Genomic DNA, 24,266 nt, shown 5'->3' with positions numbered 1-24,266 from the left:
CTCAATGACTTATACAAAGCCCCTGCTAATGCTTAAACCTCAAAACTTCCGTTAAGTCCTACTGCAATTAAAATTAAAAAGGGAGCTTGCCAGTCTTTTGCAATGTAATTCTTTATGAGTTTTAGCAGTTAAAACTGGTCTGGATTTTTTTTTAAAAAATACAGCAATCAAATGATATTTCATCAAGCCCCCTTCTTCCAACAGCTTCTTGAATCAGACAAATCCTATCATAGGGTAGAAATTATTGGATTAGCTAAACCTATATTTGATTAGCTAGGCCAGGAGTAGGGAACATTGGCTCTTTTAGGACTCGTGGACTTTAACTCCCAGAATTCCTGAGCCAGGAATTCTGGGAGTTAACATCTACGAGTCGTAAAAGAGCCAAGGTTGCCTACCCCTGAGCTAGGCCAATACCTCAAACTGAATAACATTTCCCCTCCCATGGCTCAGGATATTGCACCCACACTATATTGCAAAATATCATTCACCAGCACACTGGACGCTATTGAAACTGAGGCCTGCTCACATCAATAAAGCAACTAACAACACACTGTTTAGCAATCATTCCTCACAGAGCCTGATTTGTTACATCCCAATCCTTCTCTGACAAGAACCCAAAGTCTATCAAGGTTGATCTGGTTCATTAACTTTCAAGCAGCAAGGGCAGCAGCATTCCCAGAGACCAGCTGAGAACCATCACCTACCTTGCTGAAACAGGGAAGGGCAAAGTACAGTAGGTACAAACTACTGCTAAGCTTGTAAGCCGCCCTGAGTCTTCGGAGAAGGGCGGGATATAAATGGGATTAAATAAAAATAAAAAATGTCAGCTAGAGAAAAAAAGGAAAGCACTTGGGTTGAAATGAAGCACAGGGCCAGAATGAAGAACTGGAATGTTCTCCCAAAAAACAACAACACACAAACATCTTAAGCATAGAAAGTGCAACATTTCGCTTTGCTTCACTTCAAAATATGGCTGTAAATATGCAGCTCCCATTTGCTTGTTATAGCTCAACTCTCCACTACAACATGGAAAAAAGAATAAGGGGGTTTACATCCTGGACAAATCCTTATCTATGAGATCCTGAGTCTAAAGCTTAAGAGGCAGAGCTACTTATTTCAAGACAAACAGAGAACTCTCAACCTCATGATTCTGTTGCTCTACTAAAGAAAATGTCTGGACTTTGCAGGTACAAACAATGAATAAAAGAAACCATGCTGCCTCCTTTAAAGACTAGGGATACATTTACAAAGAAGAATTTGAGTTAGTTTCTGCAGCCACGTTCTGATACTGATGATATAGCCAGGCAACCTACTTGCAGGAAAGAATCAGCAAGCAAAAGAAGGGGTTAAAGACCCCCAATTTTACTCCATGCCTTCCATGCAAGCACTTTACACTTACTTTACATCTGCTGGGCAAAATATTATTGCTAAGCACATTGGTTTGTGCTTAAATTGTAAGCCGCCCTGAGTCTTCGGAGAAGGGCGGGATATAAATGGGATTAAAAAAAAATTATGGGAACACAGATCTACTAAAGTAAAAAGTAGGTTGGAAAGTATTTTGAGGAAGAGACACCTTGAGCTAATGGAAAAAAACAAAGACAGATGCCCCAAAGGCACAGGACTTGTGGGAGCATGCCCATACTTGGACTTTCACATGCCGACATATTTATTTTGCTGCAGAATTTCTTTGTGGTGGTGATGAGGTCGAGAAGACAGAAAATCTAAACAGCAACTCAGCACAGCTACATTTCAAACATAGTTCCACTTACACCTGAAAACATTTCAGGGGAAAAATGGTTCCTGGGCATCTCTTACCAGTGCCCCAGTTAACAATGCCTTCATAATACTTCCTATAATGTCATGGGAAGCAAACGAAACAAGGCTAATTCTCAATACAACTTGAGTCCTGTTCCATGAGTACATCAGCTGGTGACTTGTACCAGTGATAAAATACAAGGCCCAAAAAGATAAATATTCCATGGCTAAATTCTACTTAGAAAAGGCCAGTTGCTTCATTCTATAGCTGCTAACTGGAAGACTCTTAGGAAACCCCACAAGCCTATGCTCCTTCATATTCTTTATTACCTATCCAGCTATTGGCATTCAGAAGCAAACTTGCCTCTGAACAGGGAGTCTCCATTTATCACTGATTAAAAGAGATCAATAATAAAGGAAAAGCCACAGCTCTGTTTTAAAACCATGCTAGCTGGTACCCAGCACATTATCTTGTGTAGTATGGAAAGGTACTTATTTTTTGGCTTGTCCTGAAGGGACGCGGTGGCTCAGTGGGTTAGGACGCTGAGCTTGTCGATCAGAAGGTCGGCAGTTTGGCGGGTCGAATCCCGAGTGCCGCGTAACAGAGTGAGCACCTGTTACTCGTCCCAGCTTCTGCCAACCTAGCAGTTCGAAAGCATGTAAAAATGCAAGTAGAAAAATAGGGACCACTACGGTGGGAAGGTAACAGCGTTCCGTGCGCCTTTGGCGTCTAGTCATGCCGGCCACATGACCACAGAGACGTCCTCGGACAAGCGCTGGCTCTTCGGCTTTGAAACGGAGATGAGCACCGGCCCCTATAGTCGGAAACGACTAGCACGCATGTGCGGAGGAACCTTTACCTTTACCTTTTTAAAAAACTAAGTAAAATCTATCTTATTAGTAAGTTAAAATTTAAGTCTAAAAACATCTCTCATTTTGTATGATAGAGTTAAAAATGGATTCTGGGAATAAAACTGTAAGCTCCTGGAAAAGTAGATAGCAACTTTCTCTGAACAGCGTGTTAGATTATATAGAGTGCTAACTGGATGGGTTTATGCACAGAACTGTACTTTACAACCTACAAAGCTTAGGAGATGGACAAAGTGCCTAAAAATTAATAGCTGACAAGAGGCAGAGGTCCTGAAGTCTTCAGCAGTTCAAGAGACCAGAAGCTCTAAAAGAAGCAGATAATTTTCATTCATGTTTAGCATGGCTGTTCAAACTGCAGAATCCATATTTAATAAATCTGTTCCCCTTCAGAATGGAATAGGCACAGTAGTTCTTAGTAGACCATCTCCATCGTAGAAGCGATTTTGCAGACTAAGCTCGTTTGTTGGTTGAATGGTAGAAAAAGGGCAACTTGTGTAATGAATACCAATCTTGGCTACCAGAAATAAATAGCGTCCATTTCCTGATAAATTCCTTCCCATTAAAAAAAAGTATAAAAACAGTCTTCATGGAAAAGTACTGCTGTGGCTTCAGTTCCAGACTTTCCTTTGTGCAATTTCTCTCAATAATAGCAACAGAACAGTACTTTGAAAGTGGGGCTTTCAGTCCAAAACCCCAGGCAGTTTCTCATTTCAAAAGGAATGATGCAACTGGAAATAAGAAGATATGAAGAGCCATCACTGTTTAATTCAAAAGTGTCAATGAGTTAAGAGGTAAAGTACAGGCCATTATTTTATTACAAATCACTTAATAACTTTTGGTAAGGCATATGGAAAGATCCAACTTTAGTTCTCATGCATGACCTTTGACCTCAGAAAATGCAGTCCTATAAGAATGCAGATTTTTTTTTCAGACTAAGAATGGATTGTAAGTTGATGTCTATCTGCTGCTGCTACCCCTAACGACATAGCTACATTCCCTAGCACCTACTTATAGTTTACAGGAAACCTGTATCTATGCAGAAAGAAGGTAGCAGGTTGCATGTGCCCATCGGCATCCAGTTAATTCTTGGGCATCTGCTAAGGCTTGACTAATCCAGCATCTTGTTTCCAAAATATATCTAAAATTCTTGACAAGACAGTAGTATTCTCCTTTCTGGCCCTAGCGTTTAGTATTCATAGCAAACTGTATTCAAAACTGCCCACCAAGTTTATGCAAATCCATGGTGTAACTATTGTAAGACAGGAAACATAATAACCCCTCCAAAAAACTTATTTTCCTCTGAGAAAATTAAAAAGATAACCTACCTCATACTTCCCTTTGAATCTGCAACTCCAAGTGTCCCTCCCCTCCACGCAATGATCTACAAAAAAAAAAGAAAAAAAAGAACAGGAATCTTAACTTCAAGACAAAGAGGAAGAACTGTGATGATTTACTAGTCAATATTTTGTACAACTTTCTATGACCTGGTGCCTTTCAATTTGTAGCCCAACGCATTTCAGCTGGTCCATTCACACAAAGGCCCAACAGATTCTATCCCACAGGAGTACATTTAAGACCTTTGTTTTCCTGAGGGACAATTCAATGAGTTTAAACATAGGAATCTGAAATACATAGCGAGAAATAGAGGACCTATATGTCAGGAATGACTGATCTAAAATAGAAAAGAGGCTAACAGATTAGAAAATCTAGTTACACAGGCAGGCTTCATGATCTTCTAGTTTCTTACCTTTGTTCTTCTGTTCTTCCTACATTATTCCCCATCTGCTGTGTCCACCTCTGCCTTAGGAACTGTATGAAAGAAAATAGGAATTGGGTAGTGGAGCAGAGAATCCTAATTTGAATGAACCATGAGCAGACTGAATTGCTACTGGTATAAGTGGCACTGGACTTCCAAATAAAAGCTGTGGCTATCCCAAGAGGAAATGGAAAACTGAAAACTACTCCAAGAAAACACTTCTATCGTGGTTTGAGTGCTACCAACAAACTTAACAGTTGTCTTTACATATGGAAGGCATCCATACTACTGGGCATATACCAACTTTTAAATCAAATTTAATTTTGCTCGGCACACTTTCAGAGTGTGGTTTCTTGGCGTGTCATTTAAAGGTAAAGAGCACCTTTAAGGCTACGTGTCAAGCCCAACATTAGATTCTATCATCACTACTTCCAGATTTTTCAATATGACTCCCTCTCTTTATGCACAGTGATAAATTATAGCGGTAAGAAAAAAGTAGCTATGGCTGCTCCTGCACAGTCAAAGCCAGTCCTTGAATGTGTCCCTTTTTTCTTTCATTATGCAAACTGTTTGTGAAATAAGCAGGAAGAGATTTCAGCCTTGGAAGATAGACTGTGCCAGCGCAACAAATCAATAGATAACTTCCTTCCTCTTCCTTCCTATGAAGCAGTTCTTCTACATAATGTATGAAGTAATGACACATGCAACTCGTTTAATACTAGTGCAGGTCAACATTGTCTCTAACATGCAACGATATCTTCTCTTGTTCAACCTGGAGAAATATTTATTGTATTTATAATTTTTCTTCAACTCCATAAGACTTTCAAGCTACTTAGTAACAATTTCCAACCATATCCCAATTCTAAGAATCAAAAGATGAATCACGGGATGCGCTTCCCACTCATCAGCGGCATCAGTTCTAAGCACCATACTTTTACAGCCAAGGACTTTTAAGAAGTTGAGTTGTGGTGCTGGGCAGCATGGGGAGTAGTCTGCCTTAAGTAATGCTTGCATCTTGTGGTGTAGGAAGCTCTAGGACTGAAGGTGGCCCACGACAGAGTTACCACTGCAAGGCATGCACGAGATAAGATGTACCCCACAAACCTAGCTATTTTTTATTTATTTTTTTGCATCTCAGTGAAAACAGAAGGAGAAAGAAGGTATTTTACAACAGCAAACAAAACGTAAGATGAGTTCCGGGAAATACTTAATGGAAAAGCAAGGAAAGCGTTTTTGCTGAGGGACACAAGAACTATTTTGCATCTAACACTGTTGCTCATACCTAGCACTATTGGTTTTCCAGACTTATTTTGAGATGGCAAGGATTGAACCTGCAAAGCATGTATTTTGCCAAGAAGCTACACTCCTTTCTAAATGACAGTTCTACGTTACCATCTTCAGGAAACTCTGTGCCTGAAATTTGCCACCAAGAGAAAAAGGAAAGGAATGTAGATGTACATTTGTTAAGGCAGGACTCAACCTTACCCTGGACTTATGCAAGTAGAACAGCAGGCCACCCAGGGTTAGCAGGATTCCCAAGACACTGGGTATCACCACATATGTCACAGACGTCCCTTGGATATTTCTGGGCTCTGACTTCTTGATGTGCTTCTCTGCGTTCGGAGGAATGAAGTTCAGATCAAAGCTGGGTCCCAGCAGACTATCCTCCGATTCCCTGTCCTTGGCCAGACCCTCTTCTCGTCTCTCTCGCAGCTGGGTGTTTTGCAGTGCTTTGGAGGTTCTACTTCTGCTACTTTGTTTTGCTTTCCCCAGGAGTATATGTTTGGTGGGTGAGGAATTCTCTGTGGTGACCACAAAGCTAGAAGAAGGATCTTGTGTTGCAGAGACAGGATCTTTGTGGCCCAGGACATGGAGACTGCCACTGGGAGGCACACTAGAGCTGTCTATTTGCTCCAAATTGGAAGATGATGTCAGAGTTAAGCTGAAAGCACTGCTGGCAACAGTGATATCCTGATCAGATGCGAGTCCTGGAGTGGCCTCAGTTTTTTCTTTTATCTCAAACCATTGCTGATTGAGAAATGACTTGGCTAAGTCAGAAAGAGGGAGATGCTGAGAAGCTATTTCATCAGATCTTTTCTGGCTTTCACCAGCTCTGGAATCCAGGGAGGGAGATCTGGTCTCCGTGGATTCCAAATGTTTCTGGACAGAAAGAGAAGATGATGACGGTGATGGTAATATGGCATCAATGCCAGCCCCCAAATCCATGTTTTCAGTGGTTTCTTGGCTTTTATCAGTGCTTCTAGACACCCTAGACCTGGTACTGCTCTCTAACCCACTAAGAATTTGAGTAGTATCAGGAAGCCTTAGTAGCTGGAGAATGCTGACAGCTGTCTTCCTGCTATCCAGCTGGTCTGCAATGGAAGAGAAAGACTCAGAAGTTGGAATGAGATATGTCGAGCCTTCTATATTGATCGGGCCTGTAGATGAACAGTTGCAATCCAGAGCAGTAACAACACCTGAAAAGATCCAGATAGAGAGAATGGCCATAGAGTAACCAGCTTAAGATGCAAGGAGAACCAAAGGATTGCATTAAGCTCAAATAAGACACTTTCTTTAAGCTACCATGCCAACACCAGATTTCAGCCTTTTTTCAAATCATGGCCAAAAGCAACAGAAAAAACTACAGGTTAAACTGAAACAAGGCAAGGCAACCAGCAGAAGGATCCAGAAAGAACTTTGAGGATGTAAGATTAATGAATGAATGGATGGATGGAGGAAACAGTGTAAAGATTAGCTTGGGGTAGCAACACCAAAAAAAAGAGAGCTCATGCAACTAAAATTTACGGAGAAATCATATATAATTGAGACCAAGCACTAGACCAGGATTCAATTGTCTAGAAAATCAAAGCAAAGGGAATAATAATTTCTACATAGGGATGGCAATGTGGATAATCATGGCTACAAGTAAACTGTCTATGTCACTACAGGTGCTGCATGCACAGACATACAACATGAACTGCCACAAAACACAAATGAACTCAAGACAGATTTTCAGGTCAGACAGTGACTGCATTCTCCTTGGCAACCATTCAGAAAGACTGAAGCCGTTATGTCATTGGATCTCGGAATAATAAAACTAAAAATGAGATTTATTTGGAAGCAGATTTAAGAAGTGTACAAAAGCCCAGCCATAAAGATTCCATTCAATTATTTCTGAATAATGCTAGGACCATTAGGAATTCAAGCATTTTATATGGTCCTTCCAAGCTGAATTTAAAAAATAGAAAGGTGTATGTACACACACAGGGACACACAAACACACAGAAACACTACTTAGATACGAATGCAATGTCTTCTCAACTTATTCCCATCTTTGCAGCTTAGCCTTTCCGTCTATTTGAGGTCCACCTCAGGAATATATCTGAAATTCTCTGCCACCATATTAAAAGATCCCATTTCTGGTGGTCAGGCACCATTCTAGGATTCTTGTATTTTTAAGCAGAAATGCTGCAGTTTTGAAAATTTATTATGAAAATTGAAAGTTGATTATGAAGATACTTAGAACAAAAGTAATTATCTATTACAAAGGGTTCCATGGAATGCTTTTAGGCAGTCTTTAATACATACTGCTTGAAGTTTCTCTCAACGCTAACAGAAGCCAAATATAGAAGGCAAAGAAAATAGAGAAATATTAAAGTTGATTAACACAGAACAATGGGTAATGGGGAAGGGAAGAACTTCAACTGACATTTTGTTAAAATCCACACCATCCTGCTGTATAGCAATAGCAATAGCACTTAGACTTGTATATATCGCTTCATAGTGCTTTACAGCCCTCTTTAAGCGGTTTACAGAGTCAGCATATTGCCCCCCCCCCCCCCAACAATCTGGGTCCTCATTTTACAGACCTCGGAAGGATGGAAGGCTGAGCCGGTCAGAATCGAACTCCTGGAGAGAGCATGAGTTAGCCTGCAATACTGCATTCTAACCACTGTGCCATCACAGCTCTTATATATGCATATGAGTCAGGAATCTGCAGCTAGATCAGACTTAAACAGATTCAATGTTGTCCTTACTTCAAACTGAGGCCCACTGCATTTCCATTCAAATGAGATGCCTGTTGACCTCTAAGACTTACATTCCAGCAGACAATAGACAACACTTGCAAAGTATAAATGCACAGAGAAGCCTGCTACACAAACATAAATGCACATATATGAAAGCCACAAAATGCTTCACCCAATTTAAAATCATCACTTCCCAACTCTGTGCCAAACTATTGGCAGGAAATGCACATCTGAAAAGTCTTGAGTTGTTTACCTGGAGAAACAATCTCCTTTTCCTGTGATTCCAAACACTTCTGGAAGACCCCACTACAATCATCTGTGAATGTATTCTTGCTCAGAAACTGCTTGGCTTGGCTAAAATATTTGTGCACCAGTTGTAAAGTCTGCTGTGCAGTCAGGGAGAAAGTCTTGATGCACTTCTTTCAGAGTAAACAAAAAATATGAGGGGAAAAGAAATAAAATTAGCTATTTTATCTATGACAGCATAAGAAATTATCACCAGCCAATCAACTACAAAACTAGTGTCTCTACTTCTATAAGCAAGGCCTGTTCTCAACTCTATACTGAAGATCCTACAAGGAATATCCAACGTATCAATAAAATCTGATATGGGATAGAGCAAATACTTCCTCAGTCCCTTAGGTAGCTTCAGTCCCTAAAGCTTAAGCATAATCAAATACCAACATATTAAACATTCAGTCCATTAACTCTGTCTCCAGACTGACTCTGTAAATCCCATTGGTTATTTGGGGGATTTTCCTAATACTTCTTTTTCTCATATTTGGGGACCATTTAAATTGATGAAAAGTTCTGGAGAATTTAGATGATTGCATGCCTTTTTGAGTCAGTTTGATTGGTCCTAAATGATATCAGGCATATTTTGCATATTTTGTCCGTAGGCCAGCGTAAGAAGGATTCCAACCAAAGATAAAGCTATAGCTGTTAAATTGGAAGTATTTCCTTCCCATTGCAGATAGCAAGCGTTTGGAGGAAGAAGCAGCTGTCTGAAACCTATCCATTGCTTCAAAGACACCAAACTAACTCCCTTTCTGCCCTTAGGTACTTTAAAATTACGCATCTGTATGTGAAGCCTAAAAATGTGATTAAGGTTATATCTGGCTTCTTTAAGGTTATATTACGGCTATATTTGGTTTCTTTAAAGGTAGGCAAATTTAAGGCGAGACACACTAAAGCATTTTTTTCAATTCTCTCCTCAGCATCCTCAGCTCTAATATTAGGTGTCAATTGTCAATCAGCTTCTTAGTCTCATTAAATGTATTAGTATTATTTCTGAGGACTGCAAAACTGATCAATAAAATTTACCTGATTCTTATCATTGGGAGGCTTAACGCATCTTGCAAGTTCCAGGTATAAGTCCTTTATCAGACGGAATTTCAGATAGTTTGGAGTATTATTGTAGAATGTAATGCTATCAATGATACGTTTCAGGGGATTATAGGCTGCTTTGAGAAAGCATTCAGTATTACCCTAGAAGATAATAAATATAGATGTCAGCAATGAAAATATTCAGCTTTGATATGAAAAAGTTAGCATCCTTCAGATTAAGTACTATTTTTTTCTCGTTGTTAGCACCTGTTCTTTCCAAAAAGGGACAAGGGGTAAAAATAGCCTTGAAGATGATCAATAGCGTCTTCTTGCTTGGTCTTCAATTATAAATGGTCCAAAGAGGTAAGACAATCAAACGAACAACAGCATCAAAGGCTCCTAAACTCCTCTTGGGGTATTTTATCTGAGAGCTCACCATGGACCAGATGAAAAACTAGACATTAATGACGTCTCTAACATCTTACAGGACTCAGGACTACCCAGAAGATATTGGCTGCTGGGTAGTAGTGACCATGCTAGAGGAAGAGGAAAGATATGTAGAAGCCCAAAACTAAAGCAAAGGTCAGCACTATACTCACAATTCCTCGTAGTGAAAAAAATAAATCTTAAAAAACACACTGAAATCCACTGCTCCAAAGTCTGACATTAGAAGCTCTTATATAAATTCTAATTGGCAATGTGACAAATTGAATACAGGGCAAGACTCCTGCAACTTACCAGCTCACTTTCATCTACGTATTCAAAAGATCGCAGGCAGAAAGTTTCCATCTGACTATCAATCTGTAATGAAAAAATACAGGGTAAAATGTCCATTAATCTTACTCTGTTTTAGCTATATGAATCCAAAGAATGCTCCAAGGAAGCCAGGATATCTACGACAAACGTAAACACTAGTGACAGCATAACAAGGTTAGAGAACTGAATTCCTTGCATAAACCTAGAATTTGTTTAGGGAGTTGCAGGAAAAGTGAAACATAGGTGTTTAGGAGAGATAAATCAGGGAATGGTTCAGAGTTAACCACAGTGACTGATCAGAGTTGGGATGGTCAAAAAGGCACAGCGACTGCTCCACTATCAGACCCCAAACAATCACTAGCAATGTCACAGAGCAACTTGGGAAAAGGCAAGCAGGAAATCGATGAGGAAAGAAAGCTTGGCTCACTATCCCAAGAATGATAAACAGTTTAAGAACATCACTTTCGGTTTTGAGTTTAGCATCTTCAGCCTGTTCTCACTTGCCCAAAGGGGGGGGGATTTTTTTGATTCTGCCAAAATGGGTTCTAAGCCAGCACAGCAACAACTAGGCCTCAACCAGTTAACCAAATGAAACTCTGGCAACTGAAACCAGTTTCTTCTTTCTGGATACTTCTGCTGAAAGACTCTTCAAGCAACATCACCAGGGAAGTAATTATACAATTTCTATTATTCTGGGAATCACATTATCCATTTCATAGCCATTCTCTTGCTTGAACATATCTGACTATGAATTTACAGTATGTAGTGGTAATCCTTGACTTACAACTGCAATTGGGACCAAAATTTTGGTCGCAAATCAGGACAGTTGCAAAGTTGAAGCACCCACATGACTGGATCCAATTTTATGACTAGTTTTACAGTGGACGTTAAGCTTATCACATGGTCATAAGTCTGAATTCATTATCTCAAATGAATTTTTTTGCCAGAAACTGGAAAAAAAATCACAGATTACAGTCATGTGACTGCAGGACACTGCAACCAGTTGTAAATGTGAGCCAGTTGCCAAGTGCCCAGATGCAGTCATGGGACCATGCGTGTGTGTGTGTGTGTGTGTGTGTGTGTGTGTGTGTGTGTGTATGAGTGAGTGCAATATTTTATGATTGCCAGAAGTACTTTAAGGGCTGTAAAACGTCCTTTCTTGTTAACTCCAAATGGTAATTAAAAACCATTTATTGCTTTGATTAATTCTATCATTAGGGCTTTTGCCAGGTATAGTAAGAAAAATCACACTAGAATGAAAAACAGTATTACAAATTCAAGTATCTCTGCAAGTATAATTCAGCTTTTGAAACAGCTACTGAAATAAGATGATGCAATGAGGTTTCTGAGTGAACATTGTTAAAACATGACAAGCATAATTAAAATTGCTTGTACAGTTAATCCTGCAACTGCCCAAATGATTTAAAGGCATTCTACTGGGGAATTCATGGAGTTTTAAAGATACATTTTGATAATCCAATTCTTTTCCTAAATCTAAGTGGCATGAAAATCCCACTCTCTGTTCCAAAATCTGTATTCTCTTTGCGAGTAAGGAAGAGAGATTTTTATGATAGTAAAATGCCATAAATAGTGCCAAATAAGTAGATAATACTTCCATAATATTTGAAATTGGAATCATCAAAGTTTTGGCTCCAAGTAAAGATATTTCAACTAATCCTAAAATTTATTTATGGCTGCAAAATTAATCAGCAGTACATTTTATTCAAACAATATCATTAAGGTGTGGCAGCGTAATATTTGAGAAATAGTATGAGTTACAAATGACTCATTCTGCTTGGCCTAGAAAAGATACTGAAAAATAAGTGCACTTTTTAAATAAACAAAGTAAATAATGTATTATTCCTTTCCAACATTAAAATTGAAACATTAAAAAAAATAAGTTAAAACTTAAAACTATAAATTACCTCTACGAACCAGATATTATCGACCTGTTATTAAACTAAGACTTGCTCTCAAGTCCGATGCCTATTATTTATTTATTGGTTTGTCTGCAGGATTTATAGGCTGCTCCAACTCCTGGCAATGAGTGATAGACAGCTTCCTAACATATAAATGGAATAAAAAATAGAATCAAGTTAAATCAGTGACTAGAGATGTTCCTATGGAACCAGAAGCTGAGACTAAAAAATATTAACAGCAAGGGAGACTTTATTCTCCCAATGAAGAGGGCACTATAGCAACCCAATTTCCCTGGATTGATGAGCAACCTTGCTTTCATCAGTTTTCTAACATTCAGAAGAGAAGAAGCCGATCACATCTCAGATAATATGTTACTCCAGAGAAGAAGGGCAGCAACTGAAAATGTACTTCTGTGGGTCCCCAAAGATGGCAATCTCTAAATGAAGGGGCACATCAGAAGTCCACCCTGCCTGGTCTTATTGAATAGGCAGATGTTATAAGGCAGGGTTTCTTAAACCTTTCGCCATCACACCTCCCTTTAGTGTAATCTTAATGTACACACCTTCCCCAAAAATCCAAACACCAACATGAACACCTATAAAGAATGAAAACAATACAATGAAAGGTAGATTTTTTTTAATAATGTAGCTAAAAGGTTCTTCACACTTCCCCAGGATTCTGCTTGCACCTCCCCAAAGCAGGTATACTTCAGAGTGTGGGAAACCTTGTTATGGGAAAAAGGTGCATCCAAAGATATCCCCAAACCATGAACCACAACCAGTGTCTTGAACTACACTCAGAAGCCAACTGGCACAGACCTCTTGGAGTAAAGGTGTCACAGGAGTGCCTTCAAAAGGATTCATCACCACCCAAACTATCTCTCTTCACAGCTGCATTTTCCAAATGCTCCTCAAGGACAGTGCTACATATCACAATATTCCAAATGAAAGGTGACTAAGGCAAGAATGACAGCGAGTAATGTCTGCGGTTACAGGAAGAGTTACAATTGGCATCCTAGCTGTAGCTTAGCAAAAGGCTTTTTAGCCATATCTGCCAACTGCTCAAGTAGAAGCTATGACCCTCCCCCCTAAATTAAATTTGCACAGGGAAATGTACCCCAGTTTGAAGTTAATCAAAGGAAACCCACTGGAAGCGGCCTATCTTCTATTCCACAGCTACTCCATCTTATTGGGGTTGATCTCAAACCAGTTCACTCCCCTTCGTACCTGGGGAAGCTCCAGATTACTGGACAAACTTCAGTGACATCAGTTATTTTCCAGTAGTCAAGCTATACAGTTGGGCATTGTCAGCATACTGATGAAACCTGACTCCAGGCATCCAGATGATATCACCTAGCAGATTCAGGAAGATCTTGAAAAGGACTGGGAGAGTAGCAAGCCCTGGGGAATTCCTCACTTCAGAGATCTAAGATTTGATTTCTCACTAGCAACTGACTGAAGCCATCTCTTTGGGTAGGTGAACAGCTGTAATACTGTGCCCTTTACTCCTAACAATTGGAAATGGATCAGAAGACTGTTCTATGATCTCCAAAGCTATTGAGAAATCAAGCAAGACAAGGAGGATTACCTTATCCCTATCCCAGTCCTATTAGAGATCATCAATGGACACAATCCATGCTGTGCCGTGCTGAATCTTGGCCTGAAACCAGACTGAAATGGGTCAGGTCCTCTATTTTTTTCCGGGGCCCAATGCAATTCCAGCCCAATAATTTTCTCCACAACCTTTCCTCAAAAGGGAATTTTGGAGACAGGCTGATAGTTGCTCAGAATGTTTTCTGAGAAACTCTGAGAAAATGAGTTTAGAAATGTTTCTTGAAGAAGGCGGACGCCATTGCCTAAGCACATGGTAACACTTCCTCTCTGATGGATGCATTTCCCACCACCAGCTTTCTGTCAGCTCCCTGGAAACTTTCACTACCAGGAAGGAGCGGCAGGGATCCAGACTACAAGCAGCAGAGGACTCTTATTTCTTCAGGTTACAGGAGCAAAACTATCCCAAATAGCATTGCAATATGGAATCTCAGTCATCTTCATTAGGCTTGCCTAGTGAAGCTATACATTGGACCTATACATTATTAAAAGATGGAATGTGATAACAGCAGACCCCATTGCCTTAAAATCCCCAAGGGGGACAAAGAACGAAACACAAATACATCATGCTCCGTGAATATTCTTTGGCAATCGATATATGTAAGCGATAGCAGGTGTTTCAGCACTGTTTAATATACATATTTCAATCAAGATGTTTTCAGACAGGCAGGAATTTGCTTCCCTAGGGAGAGAACTGAACTCTGGAAGAGGAACACTAAGCAACTCAACATTCCTTTTTTAGGGAGGTTTATCCCAAAGTCAAAAAATAAAAACAATTTATTTTTACAAGATGTTGTTAATAGGGACTGTTTGTAATAAATATGGATAATCAAAACATTGAAGTATTATTCATCTTATTACGTTGAGGCTTTCTTGTTAAGTTTTTGCAGAATCTAGTGCTATATGGCACAAAGATATTAAGACCGAAGAGCCATCTCATTAACGTTACAGAGAGCAGACTCTGGGTGAAAGACTAGCCTGCTATTGGCAAGAACTGTTCTCCATAACTTGGGTGGTGTCTGGGTGTATTGACAAGAGATGTAAACTCCTACAATTATCCAACTAACATGGCCATAATTGCCTTGAATTGTGGGAGGACTAGGGACGTCTGAGCTAGATTTTCAATACTGGTCAAGGAATGGTGGAGAATAGAGAGGATTCAGGATGGCAAAGAGACTTGAATAAATTCACATTTAAATTCAGTTCAAATATTTTTCACTCTCATACAGGATAAAAATATATCATTATATGCTCACCCCATAAGTGTATAAAAATGGGCAAGATAGAAACAAGACTAGAACAATGCTTTCAGAAGTGTCCCTAGAACAATGCCTCACCTCTGGTCGGAGACAGTTTCGTCTTCACATTTTTGTTAGCTAAATAATAATTGTTTTGAATCTTTCCTATTTGAATCAGAATTCTGTAAAGCCCCTGGGAATTTTGTAGGCAACAAAAGTATCAAGATTTTTGAGAGTTAGTTATAAAAACAATTCTTGCAGCAGAGATTTCCCAATGTTTATTAATGGTTTAGACAAAATCAAGATTCCAGGACTTTTTGCTTCTAACATTTTGCAGCTCTAGATCACCCTGACCAATAACTTGTCAGTTATGTTAGCTTTAGAAAATCCAGCCTGCATCAATTATGTATATAATCTCTGGATTATTCCTCCAACTAAACTTTTAAAAAGCATAAACTTTTAAAAAGCTGGAAGTCTTTAGATGGGGAAATAACCCAGAGTAATGATCAGGTGAAGAAATAGCAGCAAAATATTCATGAAGGGTTTTGCCCTAATCTCAGTGCATTCCAAGCTGTGCTCAGCTTGTCTGGTGGCTGGGTTTTATGTCCTGAATTTTTAATGCTGTAAGCCACCTGAAGTCACTGTAGGTGGCTTGGGCGGCCATATAAATTTGTTTCATAAAATAAATTATTATGGCATGTCAATGCAAATATAGCAAAATGGACTAAACATCAGTCCTACAAATAGCCAATTGATCAGACCATTCTAAATTGGCTTTAAACAGCAGGAAACCAAAGACAGGGATGTAGGAACTTCATACAGCTCTTATTACAACAGTATATATTTGGCAATTTCATTTTCTTGCAGCATAGGAGAGATAATGGGTAATACTGCTAAAGTGACATAAACCACAAAATAAACTAAATGGAAGTAAAATAAGCTGCCCAATAACTTGACTTTAGTGTGCCATGTAGGCAGCAGTGCCCAACTGATCTTGGAATTCGATATTAGGATGAGTGATCACAAAAATACCAGGGATCATACACATCTTGGAAACTTCACCTCTCTTTTTCATAGTTTTTCATCCCTTCTATAATTTGCCAACAGAGATCTTAAACCAATCAAAGGTTATATGTGTAATATAACCAATTATTTGGGCAGAATTCTAAGTAACTTTTATTTATGCACAAACCCTGCCTTTCCCCCCCCCCCTTCCTGGTTTGCATATTTATTCTTCCAATGCTCTTGGTGCACTAATCAAAGAAACTGAGCTACAAATTAGGAAGACCCCAGCCAACCTCTGTAGGAATCTCTAGCAAGTTGCTCTCAGTCAGAATCTACATTGGCACTAGGGATATAATGCAAAACTACTTTACAGGTTTATTGTGTTAAGAATGGCCAAGCATTTGCAAGCGTGAGAAAAGTGCCAAGATAATTTCAGAGTCCACTCCACTTTCTTGCTGTCTGGTACCACATACTATATAAAAGAATCACTTTCTTTCTGAACCTAATATTAAAGGGACTGGGAACAACATAAAACGCTGGAAGTTAGGTACTACTATAACTTTATTTAATACAGACCCAGACTGACTGTTAAGCTGGAAATCTACTACCGAGCTACCATCAGCACAGGTATCTGGTCCATATAATGTTACTTCTTAACGTCACTATTCTTTTAATATCACGTTCTTACTTTACAATTTATAAACTCACCAAGTCAGTCAGGTTCTTAAGGTGGGATGCCATGATGAGCCGGTGGCAACCAAAATGATTCTGTTCTGTTTCATGGATTCCGCAGGTTACAAGAAGAAACAAGGCTAATAGCACATAGGCAACCATGTTTTCCTGTGCTGTGGATGAAAAAGTCTCATATTAGAGCCTTGCATTCTCTGCTGCTATAGATAGGGCTGTCCTTAGCAAGCCTTTAAATTTCATAATTTTTCCTTTCTAATGTAAATCAACATTGTACTTCAAAAATATGTCCTAAACTCATCCATGTCTGGCTAATGTGGTGTGCCTTCTCTCACTTACTTACTTTTCTTAAACAAGTAGCCAAAGAATTTCCTCAGCTTAGAGGACTCCTCACTCCTGCCGTGGTTTGCCACACATCTTCCTTCCAAACCACAACTGCTGGGAAATCATTCTCTCTTCCCCCACTGCCCTTTGCTACAGCATCTGACTAGCAAAGACTGGTACTGTCTTCAGAATTACCATCCATTATTGCATAGAGCTTTAGTAAAAAAATTTTTTAAAAGTGTAGCTTTTTTTTTTAAAGTCAGTGCTAAAATATCGCAGTAATATTTCCTTCTACTATTTGTACTTTCCCACCGGGCTTTTTGCTTCAGACCAATTTGTGCTTGGAACGGACCGTATCAAATTACCACATATCAGGCACGGCTCCAACAATAACTCTTTTCCATCCTGCTGGCATCCATGAGTGCAGAAATCTCTGGACTATATCTATTTCTGAAGCCCGCCACATCTATTCAGCAAAGCACGGCAGCACTGCTGCTAAGACATGAATTTCCCAAGAGTGATTTAAAGTGCACTTAATAGAACAATCCAGGAACCTTTTTCAGGAAGTTCTAAAGAGTTAAACTCTGGTTTGCAAGCATTCCTTTCTCCCTCCACCTCCATTCTGGTGTTCTTATTAGGAAAAGAAGAGGTCAGACAAGTAGCCAAGCTGGGAATTTCCCCCATTGTTACAGCTCAGATGGTTTGCACATTCCCTGCTGTTCTATGACAAAGCTGGTTTTTCCCTTCCTTGTGCAGATGAAAATACTTGCTCCAACATAATGAAGTACTGCAGCTCTCAGCTCAATTTCCCTAAGTTCAGTTTTTAGATGTCTATTGCAGCCCTGCTCTGTGCCACATTTATTTAGAAAAGCTGGGTGGGCAACTTTCGACTAGTCCAGGGGTCTTCAAACCTGGCCCTTTTATGACTTGTGGACTTGGCCTGGCTGAGGAATTCTGGGAGTTGAAGTCCACAAGTCATAAAAGGGCCAGGTTTGAAGACCCCTGGGCTAGTCCCTCACCTCACCACGTTGTTGCGGGGAACGTAAGATGGAGGAATATTAAGCATGTTTGCTGCTTTGAATTATATTTAAAAGTGGGATTAAAATATAATTAATAATAATGGCTGCAAACAACTAACAAAAATACTACCAAATCATAAAATAATTAAATGCAATCACTATGTAAACTCTAAAAAGTAAACAAATCCTTAACAAGAAATCATTCAAATATTACAAAGCATGTTTTAGCCCAGCCAGCCAGAATTAACCCTTTAAGTGACAGACATTCAAAGTATTTGTTTTCTGCCTTTATTCTTGTTTTCGTATAATTCCAGGCTGCAAACATATCCAACTTGCCTACTTCCTCCTATTTTTCCCCACAACAACAACCCTGTGAGGTGGGATGGGCTGAGAGAATGTGACTGGCCCAAAGTCACCCAGTTTCTTCTTCTTCTCCATATCTTTCCAATGCCCTTTTATTTTCCAAGGAAATTACTCATGTCCCCCAGATCAATTTGGAATTTCCCCTTCAGCATCTTCTGAAACTGCTGTTGTTTCAAAACAGACTTCAGATGCTAAAAATGGGTATTTATCTTTTGTTGCTTTCCAAAGCATTGTGTTCCAAAACATGAAAAGCCCCAGACGTTATAGTCTTAGCAGGATATGAAATGGTTCCAAATAGAGGGCAAATATACAGAACAGCAGTGTGGAAAAAAGAAGGCTAAGAATTAAAAGATAGAAGACCACCAAGTTGCAGCAACCACCAACAGACAAGGCAGCTCCAGGAACTTACTTGAAAAAGCTGGATTTACAAACCACAGCTTTCTCCCACAGGAGCCAGCCTAGATGTTGAGACTAACCTCTAGGCCCCCACTTAAAGTCTCTGTGCCATTTAAGGCATTGAAAGCAATGATCTGAGATAGCCACTATCATCTCCAGAAAGTTCACTTGCACTAGATGATTGGCAATCCTCTGCAGGACATTTGAGCCTTTTAAAAAAAAAGGTTCTCAAATACTTTAATAGGTGTTAGCAAGTGAGGATATAAAAAATTGTTTGAATATTCTGCAGAGGACTTCCAATCTATAAATCTATCATGTATCTATAAATACTAGGAATAACAGAGGAAAATGCTCCAGAACAAAATTTACTCTATTCCTCAGAGATCAAGACCAGTTATTTGGGCTTCTATATCCAGACTGCAAAATTATGGGCAGCTACTAGAAGGCATAAAGATTTGGAGAGGTATACATGCTTTTTTCATTAGTGCCATCTGATGGGCCCTGTTGTTGTTAGCTGCGAAGTCGTGTCCGACCCATCGCGACCCTATGGACAACATTCCTCCAGGCCTTCCTGTCCTCTACCATCTTCTGGAGTCCATTTAAGCTCACGCCTACTGCTTCAGTGACTCCATCCAGCCACCTCATTCTCTGTCGTCCCCTTCTTCTATTGCCCTCGATCTTTCCCAGCATTAGGCTCTTCTCCAGTGAGTCCTTCCTTCTCATTAGGTGGCCAAAGTATTTGAGTTTTAGCTTCAGGATCTGGCCTTCTAAAGAGCAGTCAGGATTGATCTCCTCTAGGACTGACCGGTTTGATCACCTTGCAGTCCAAGGGACTCACAGGAGTCTTCTCCAGCACCATAGTTCAAAGGCCTCAATTCTTTGGCACTCAGCCTTTCTTATGGTCCAACTTTCACAGCCATACATTGCAACTGGGAAGACCATAGCCTTGACTATACGCACTTTTGTTGGCAGGTTGATGTCTCTGCTTTTTAGTGTGCTGTCTAGATTTGCCATGGCTTTCCTCCCCAGCAGCAAGCGTCTTTTAATTTCTTGGCTACAGTCCCCATCTGCAGTGATCTTGGAGCCCAGGAAAATAAAATCTGTCACTACCTCCATTTCTTCCCCATCTATTTGCCAGGAATTGAGAGGGCCGGATGCCATGATCTTGGTTTTCTTAATGTTAAGTTTCAACCCAAGTTTTGCACTCTCCTTCTTCACCCGCAACAAGAGGCTCTTTAGTTTTTCTTCACTTTCTGCCATTAGAGTGGTATCATCTGCGTATCTTAGGTTGTTGATATTTCTTCCGGCAATCTTAATTCCAACTTTTGATTCATCTAGCCCTTCCTTTCTCATGATGTGCTCTGCATATAAGTTAAATAGGCAGGGTGACTGTATACAGCCTTGCCGGACTCCTTTCCAAATTTTGAACCAATCAGTGGTTCCATGTCCAGTTCTCACTGTTGCTTCTTGACCCGCATATAGGTTTTTCAAGAGATAAATAAGATGGTCTGGTAAGACCAATAAGATGGTCTGGTGGGCCCTATGCTAACCCTATTCTTAGGTCACTAAAAGTATTTATTTGCCTACCAATAAACCTGGCAGTGGCCTCTCTACCATGCTTCATATCAACTTTCAAGTTTAGGCAACAACTATGGAAAAGAATAGTTGCTTTTCTGCAACTTCAGCCACTTAGTTTGATCCTTCCAAATACACTGGAGCACAACTCCTGTCATCCCAATGTTAGACAAGGCTCAGAAGGCTCAATTACATCTTCCAGCTGTTCTCTCTTGTTGGTTTTCATAACTTTTTCACTTTTGGATCCTACGCACAGCTCTCTTCTCCAATGGGCTGACGCCACTGCATGCTCCTTCCCCTTATCCTTGGCACCTTGCTGTCCACAAGAAAAGTCCTGTTTCTCCAGAACAATATAAGGGTTATTTTATGCCGTGTCATCCCAAAGGCATTGTCCTATGATCTTGGGGAATCTTCCAAAAGGCTTCCAATCATTTCTTCACTGAACTTAGCAAGAGAGTCCAAAGAGGACGACGACAGGAGAGAGAGAGAGAGAAAAAGATTTGGAAAAGACTTTGAATTTTGCTTTGTGATTAATATGATCACTTAGAAAAGCCCTGGGAGGCCAGCTTGAAAAATGAAATAGATTTATAGGATCTTAACATTAACAGAAATATGCCCCAAACCTGATTGCTACTAAAAAAATGGGAAGGAAGGAAGGAAGGAAGGAAGGAAGGAAGGAAGGAAGGAAGGAAGGAAGACCTTTGCTAGATTATACAAAGCATGGATGAACAACTCATCTTCACCCAATCCCAGGTGATTTCTGGCAGTGGGTGAAGGAAAACTATTGATGTTGATAATAATAATGATGTTGCTTGGTTGTCTAAGAAACATCTGCAAGAAAACCACTGAGCTCAGAGAGAACTTCAGAAGGACTTTACAGTTCAACCCTGCAGTACAGACATTCTCTTCTATTGATATCGCTCAAAAGAACAAGCCAGCCAATTGCCTCAAAGACTGACCAACTGGCCCTGGGCAGTAACTTAAGTAAGTAAGCATATTGTTGAAGGAGAGGCAATTTAATGAAAGAGTTAACGTTTATTGATCTTTTAATTGACCTTCTCATTCTTGACACAGCTGACTGTAGTTTAGTTTCAGACAGTTAAAATAGTTTAAACAAATAGTTTAGCTTTTTGTTTAGCTTAACTGCCTGCAAACAAAAGCTGGCCAAGTATTGTGGTTAATGGCACCAGGCTAGGAACCAGTGTGAATTCTAATTCTGCATTGGGACAAAAGTTCTGGGATGACTTTGGGTGAGTCATTCTCTTTCAGCCCTAGGGAGAAGGCAGTGGCAAACCACTTTCAAATTGGGAATAAAGGTCTAGGAGCACTGTTTAACCAGGAAGTGTTAAAACTACATCACTAAATCATATTTTACTTAATTGTGGCAGAACATGTTGGTGTATGTAGCCAATTCTGGTTAAGCCATAAACCAGAACAGTTGCATTCACACAACTGAAGTAGTTAAGACAATTGAAGTGTTTAGTATATAAAGTCAGGCCTACAAATTTCACTTCCCACGCTCTTACTCAACATATCTGAGGATGCACAAAATTATTAACCAGGCATTGTGGGAGAGCTTATTAACTTCCAACCTGCCTCACACTATTGGCTTGCTTTGATGGAACCCATTCAGAATGACTGCATTATAAGGGCTTGGCAACCGTGTATCGTTTTAACCATGGTTTCTTTTTCAGTACGCGCTGTTTTGTCAAAAACAGGTTCAAATTAAGCTCTGAGAAATCAGAAAGACTATACAGGAAGAAAAGTTTCAAGGCTTTAAATACCAAACGGTTCATAGACTTGAGTACTGCACAACAGAAAAATCCTACGGTGCTCTAAAACTTCCATACCAGGAGAAAAGTTTATCCCCAAATTTGACAAGTCCCTCATCTGAGGCTAGGCAAACAGATCCACTCTGCAACCGATATTTAAAGCTCTGGTTTCAGTTGGCTACACGCTGGTGGCCCTAAGAAAGCAACGGGAGTGCATTTCAGTGCTGCCGATTTCAAAAGACTACAGCAACTTATTCAGGACCACAATGCATGTTTATTCGAAACTCTCCTTCGGGCCTTGGTTCCAAACAAACATTATTAGCCAGCTGGAGCCGGAGGAGCAGTTCCTCAAGAAGGGCTTCAAAGATTCTGACCAGCTTTGTGCAGCTTGACAGGAGAGGGCGTGAAAGATGAGGGTGAGCACAACGAAGAGGGGGGGGGGGGAAGAGAGAGCCTGGAGCCAGTTACAAGCAGAGGTTAGTAAATGCCCCAGAGGAGGAAGAAGTCAAGAGGGCAACAAGAGAATCCTGCCCTGCCCGCCTCAACAGTGAAGGGATAAGCCAGGGGTCTTCAAACTTGGCCCTTTTATGACTTGTGGACTTCAACTCCCAGAATTCCTCAGCCAGCTTTGCTGGGAGTTGAAGTCCACAAGTCATAAAAGGGCCAAGTTTGAAGACCCCTGGGATAAGCCACCGTCAGCGCCGTTTTACCTTCACCGTTTAGTAGAAAGCCTACGTTTTGCAACGGCGGTTCGTTGTTTTGTTTTGTTTTGTTTTTTTCATTCTTACTCGGCAATAACTCCTAAGCGGAATGCTCCAGCGGAGATTTTAAGGCCCCCCCGCAGCCGCCCAAGACAAAAAAAACGAGCCAACGGACAGAGCAACTGGGCCGAAGCGTGAGCGCCTGCAAAGGAATTGGGTGCTTTGCGCAACTGCTTGATGAAGCCACTACTTATTCCGATACTCTTAACCAGCCGGAGGAGAAAAGCATTCGGCCGCCAGCCTCGGTCCCGTTTAACAACCACGCCGTCCCCGAAGGGCTCCTACCTTCGCCGTGCGCGCGCTTACTAATCCCGGGGACTTGCACTGCCAAGGCTCCGTGGTGGGGCTTCAAGTCCGGCTTTCGCGAGGGCCAGAGGGCGCGCCTTTTCCTTGCAAATTAGTCCCGCTCCCGTTGGTAGGCGGCCGGCGAGAGGGGGCTGGCGCTACCGCTCCGTGACAACAATCCCCAGGAAAGACGGCCTCCCGACTGCTGGCTGCCCGGAGGTCGTGCTTATAAAGAGCTGCGCCGAAGCATGTGGTTTATGGGAAAGTACCCTTGGCTCGGCGCCAGCTTTACTGTCGTTCCCTTCTGCCGGTTTCGCCCCCTCTTTTATTTTTTCTCCGAGCACGGGTGACTCCCGGGGACAGCTTCGGTCGAGCCGTGCCGCCCTTTCTCGCGCAACGCGCCTCTTGTTCGTGGACAGCAGTACACCTGACAACCTCTTTGCTCCCTCCCACCCCCCGACCTCCCGATTTTTTTAGGCCAGGGGTCTTCAAACGTGGCCCTTTTATGACTTGTGGACTTCAACTCCCAGAATTCCTCAGCCAGCATACGCTGGCTGAGGAATTCTGGGAGTTGAAGTCCACAAGTCATAAAAGGGCCACGTTTGAAGACCCCTGTTTTAGGCCTTGAGGGCAGGTGTCAAATAACCGTTGCAATCATTGAGAAAATCCCTCCGATGATGAGCCGTTGAACTTCGTTGCCGGAGGCGACCCTATCAAAGCGATCCGGTGGCCGAGTTCAGAAAACCATCTTAAGCTGTCCTGGTTTGATTAGGTGGCTGCTTTCACAAGATATGCTAACCATCGACAAGGCTCATAAACC

At 40.8% G+C, this 24,266-nt stretch overlaps 1 protein-coding gene across 1 annotated transcript; it reads right to left on the bottom strand.

The window, feature by feature from the left end:
• Positions 1 to 3,522: 3,522 nt before the first annotated feature.
• On the bottom strand, positions 3,523 to 23,630 carry CSF1 (colony stimulating factor 1). The gene is made up of 8 exons (XM_083357735.1): positions 23,447 to 23,630; positions 16,973 to 17,109; positions 10,474 to 10,536; positions 9,733 to 9,897; positions 8,663 to 8,828; positions 5,867 to 6,858; positions 4,373 to 4,434; positions 3,523 to 4,006 (listed from the first exon to the last, which is right to left on the bottom strand). The coding sequence occupies exons 2-8, from the start codon at positions 17,096 to 17,098 to the stop codon at positions 3,952 to 3,954; spliced, it is 1,629 nt and encodes a 542-aa protein (XP_083213861.1). The 5' UTR covers positions 17,099 to 17,109; positions 23,447 to 23,630; the 3' UTR covers positions 3,523 to 3,951.
• Positions 23,631 to 24,266: the final 636 nt, after the last annotated feature.

The sequence above is a fragment of the Vipera ursinii genome (genome assembly GCF_947247035.1).
Source record: "Vipera ursinii genome assembly, chromosome: 3".
Lineage (NCBI taxonomy): Eukaryota > Metazoa > Chordata > Lepidosauria > Squamata > Viperidae > Vipera > Vipera ursinii.
The sequence above is the reverse complement of the archived record's forward strand: the minus strand, read 5'-3'. Positions and strand labels throughout refer to the sequence as shown.

Bases quoted from the DNA above. Each gene is read 5' to 3' on its own strand.
- CSF1 (XM_083357735.1), bottom strand. From the start codon at position 17,098: ATGGTTGCCTATGTGCTATTAGCCTTGTTTCTTCTTGTAACCTGCGGA. The intron at 8,829-9,732 runs GTAAATTTTATT...TTACTCTGAAAG, and splicing joins CTCCCAATGATAAGAATCAG to AAGTGCATCAAGACTTTCTC. The intron at 6,859-8,662 runs GTAAACAACTCA...GGATCTTTTCAG, and splicing joins AAAGGAGATTGTTTCTCCAG to GTGTTGTTACTGCTCTGGAT.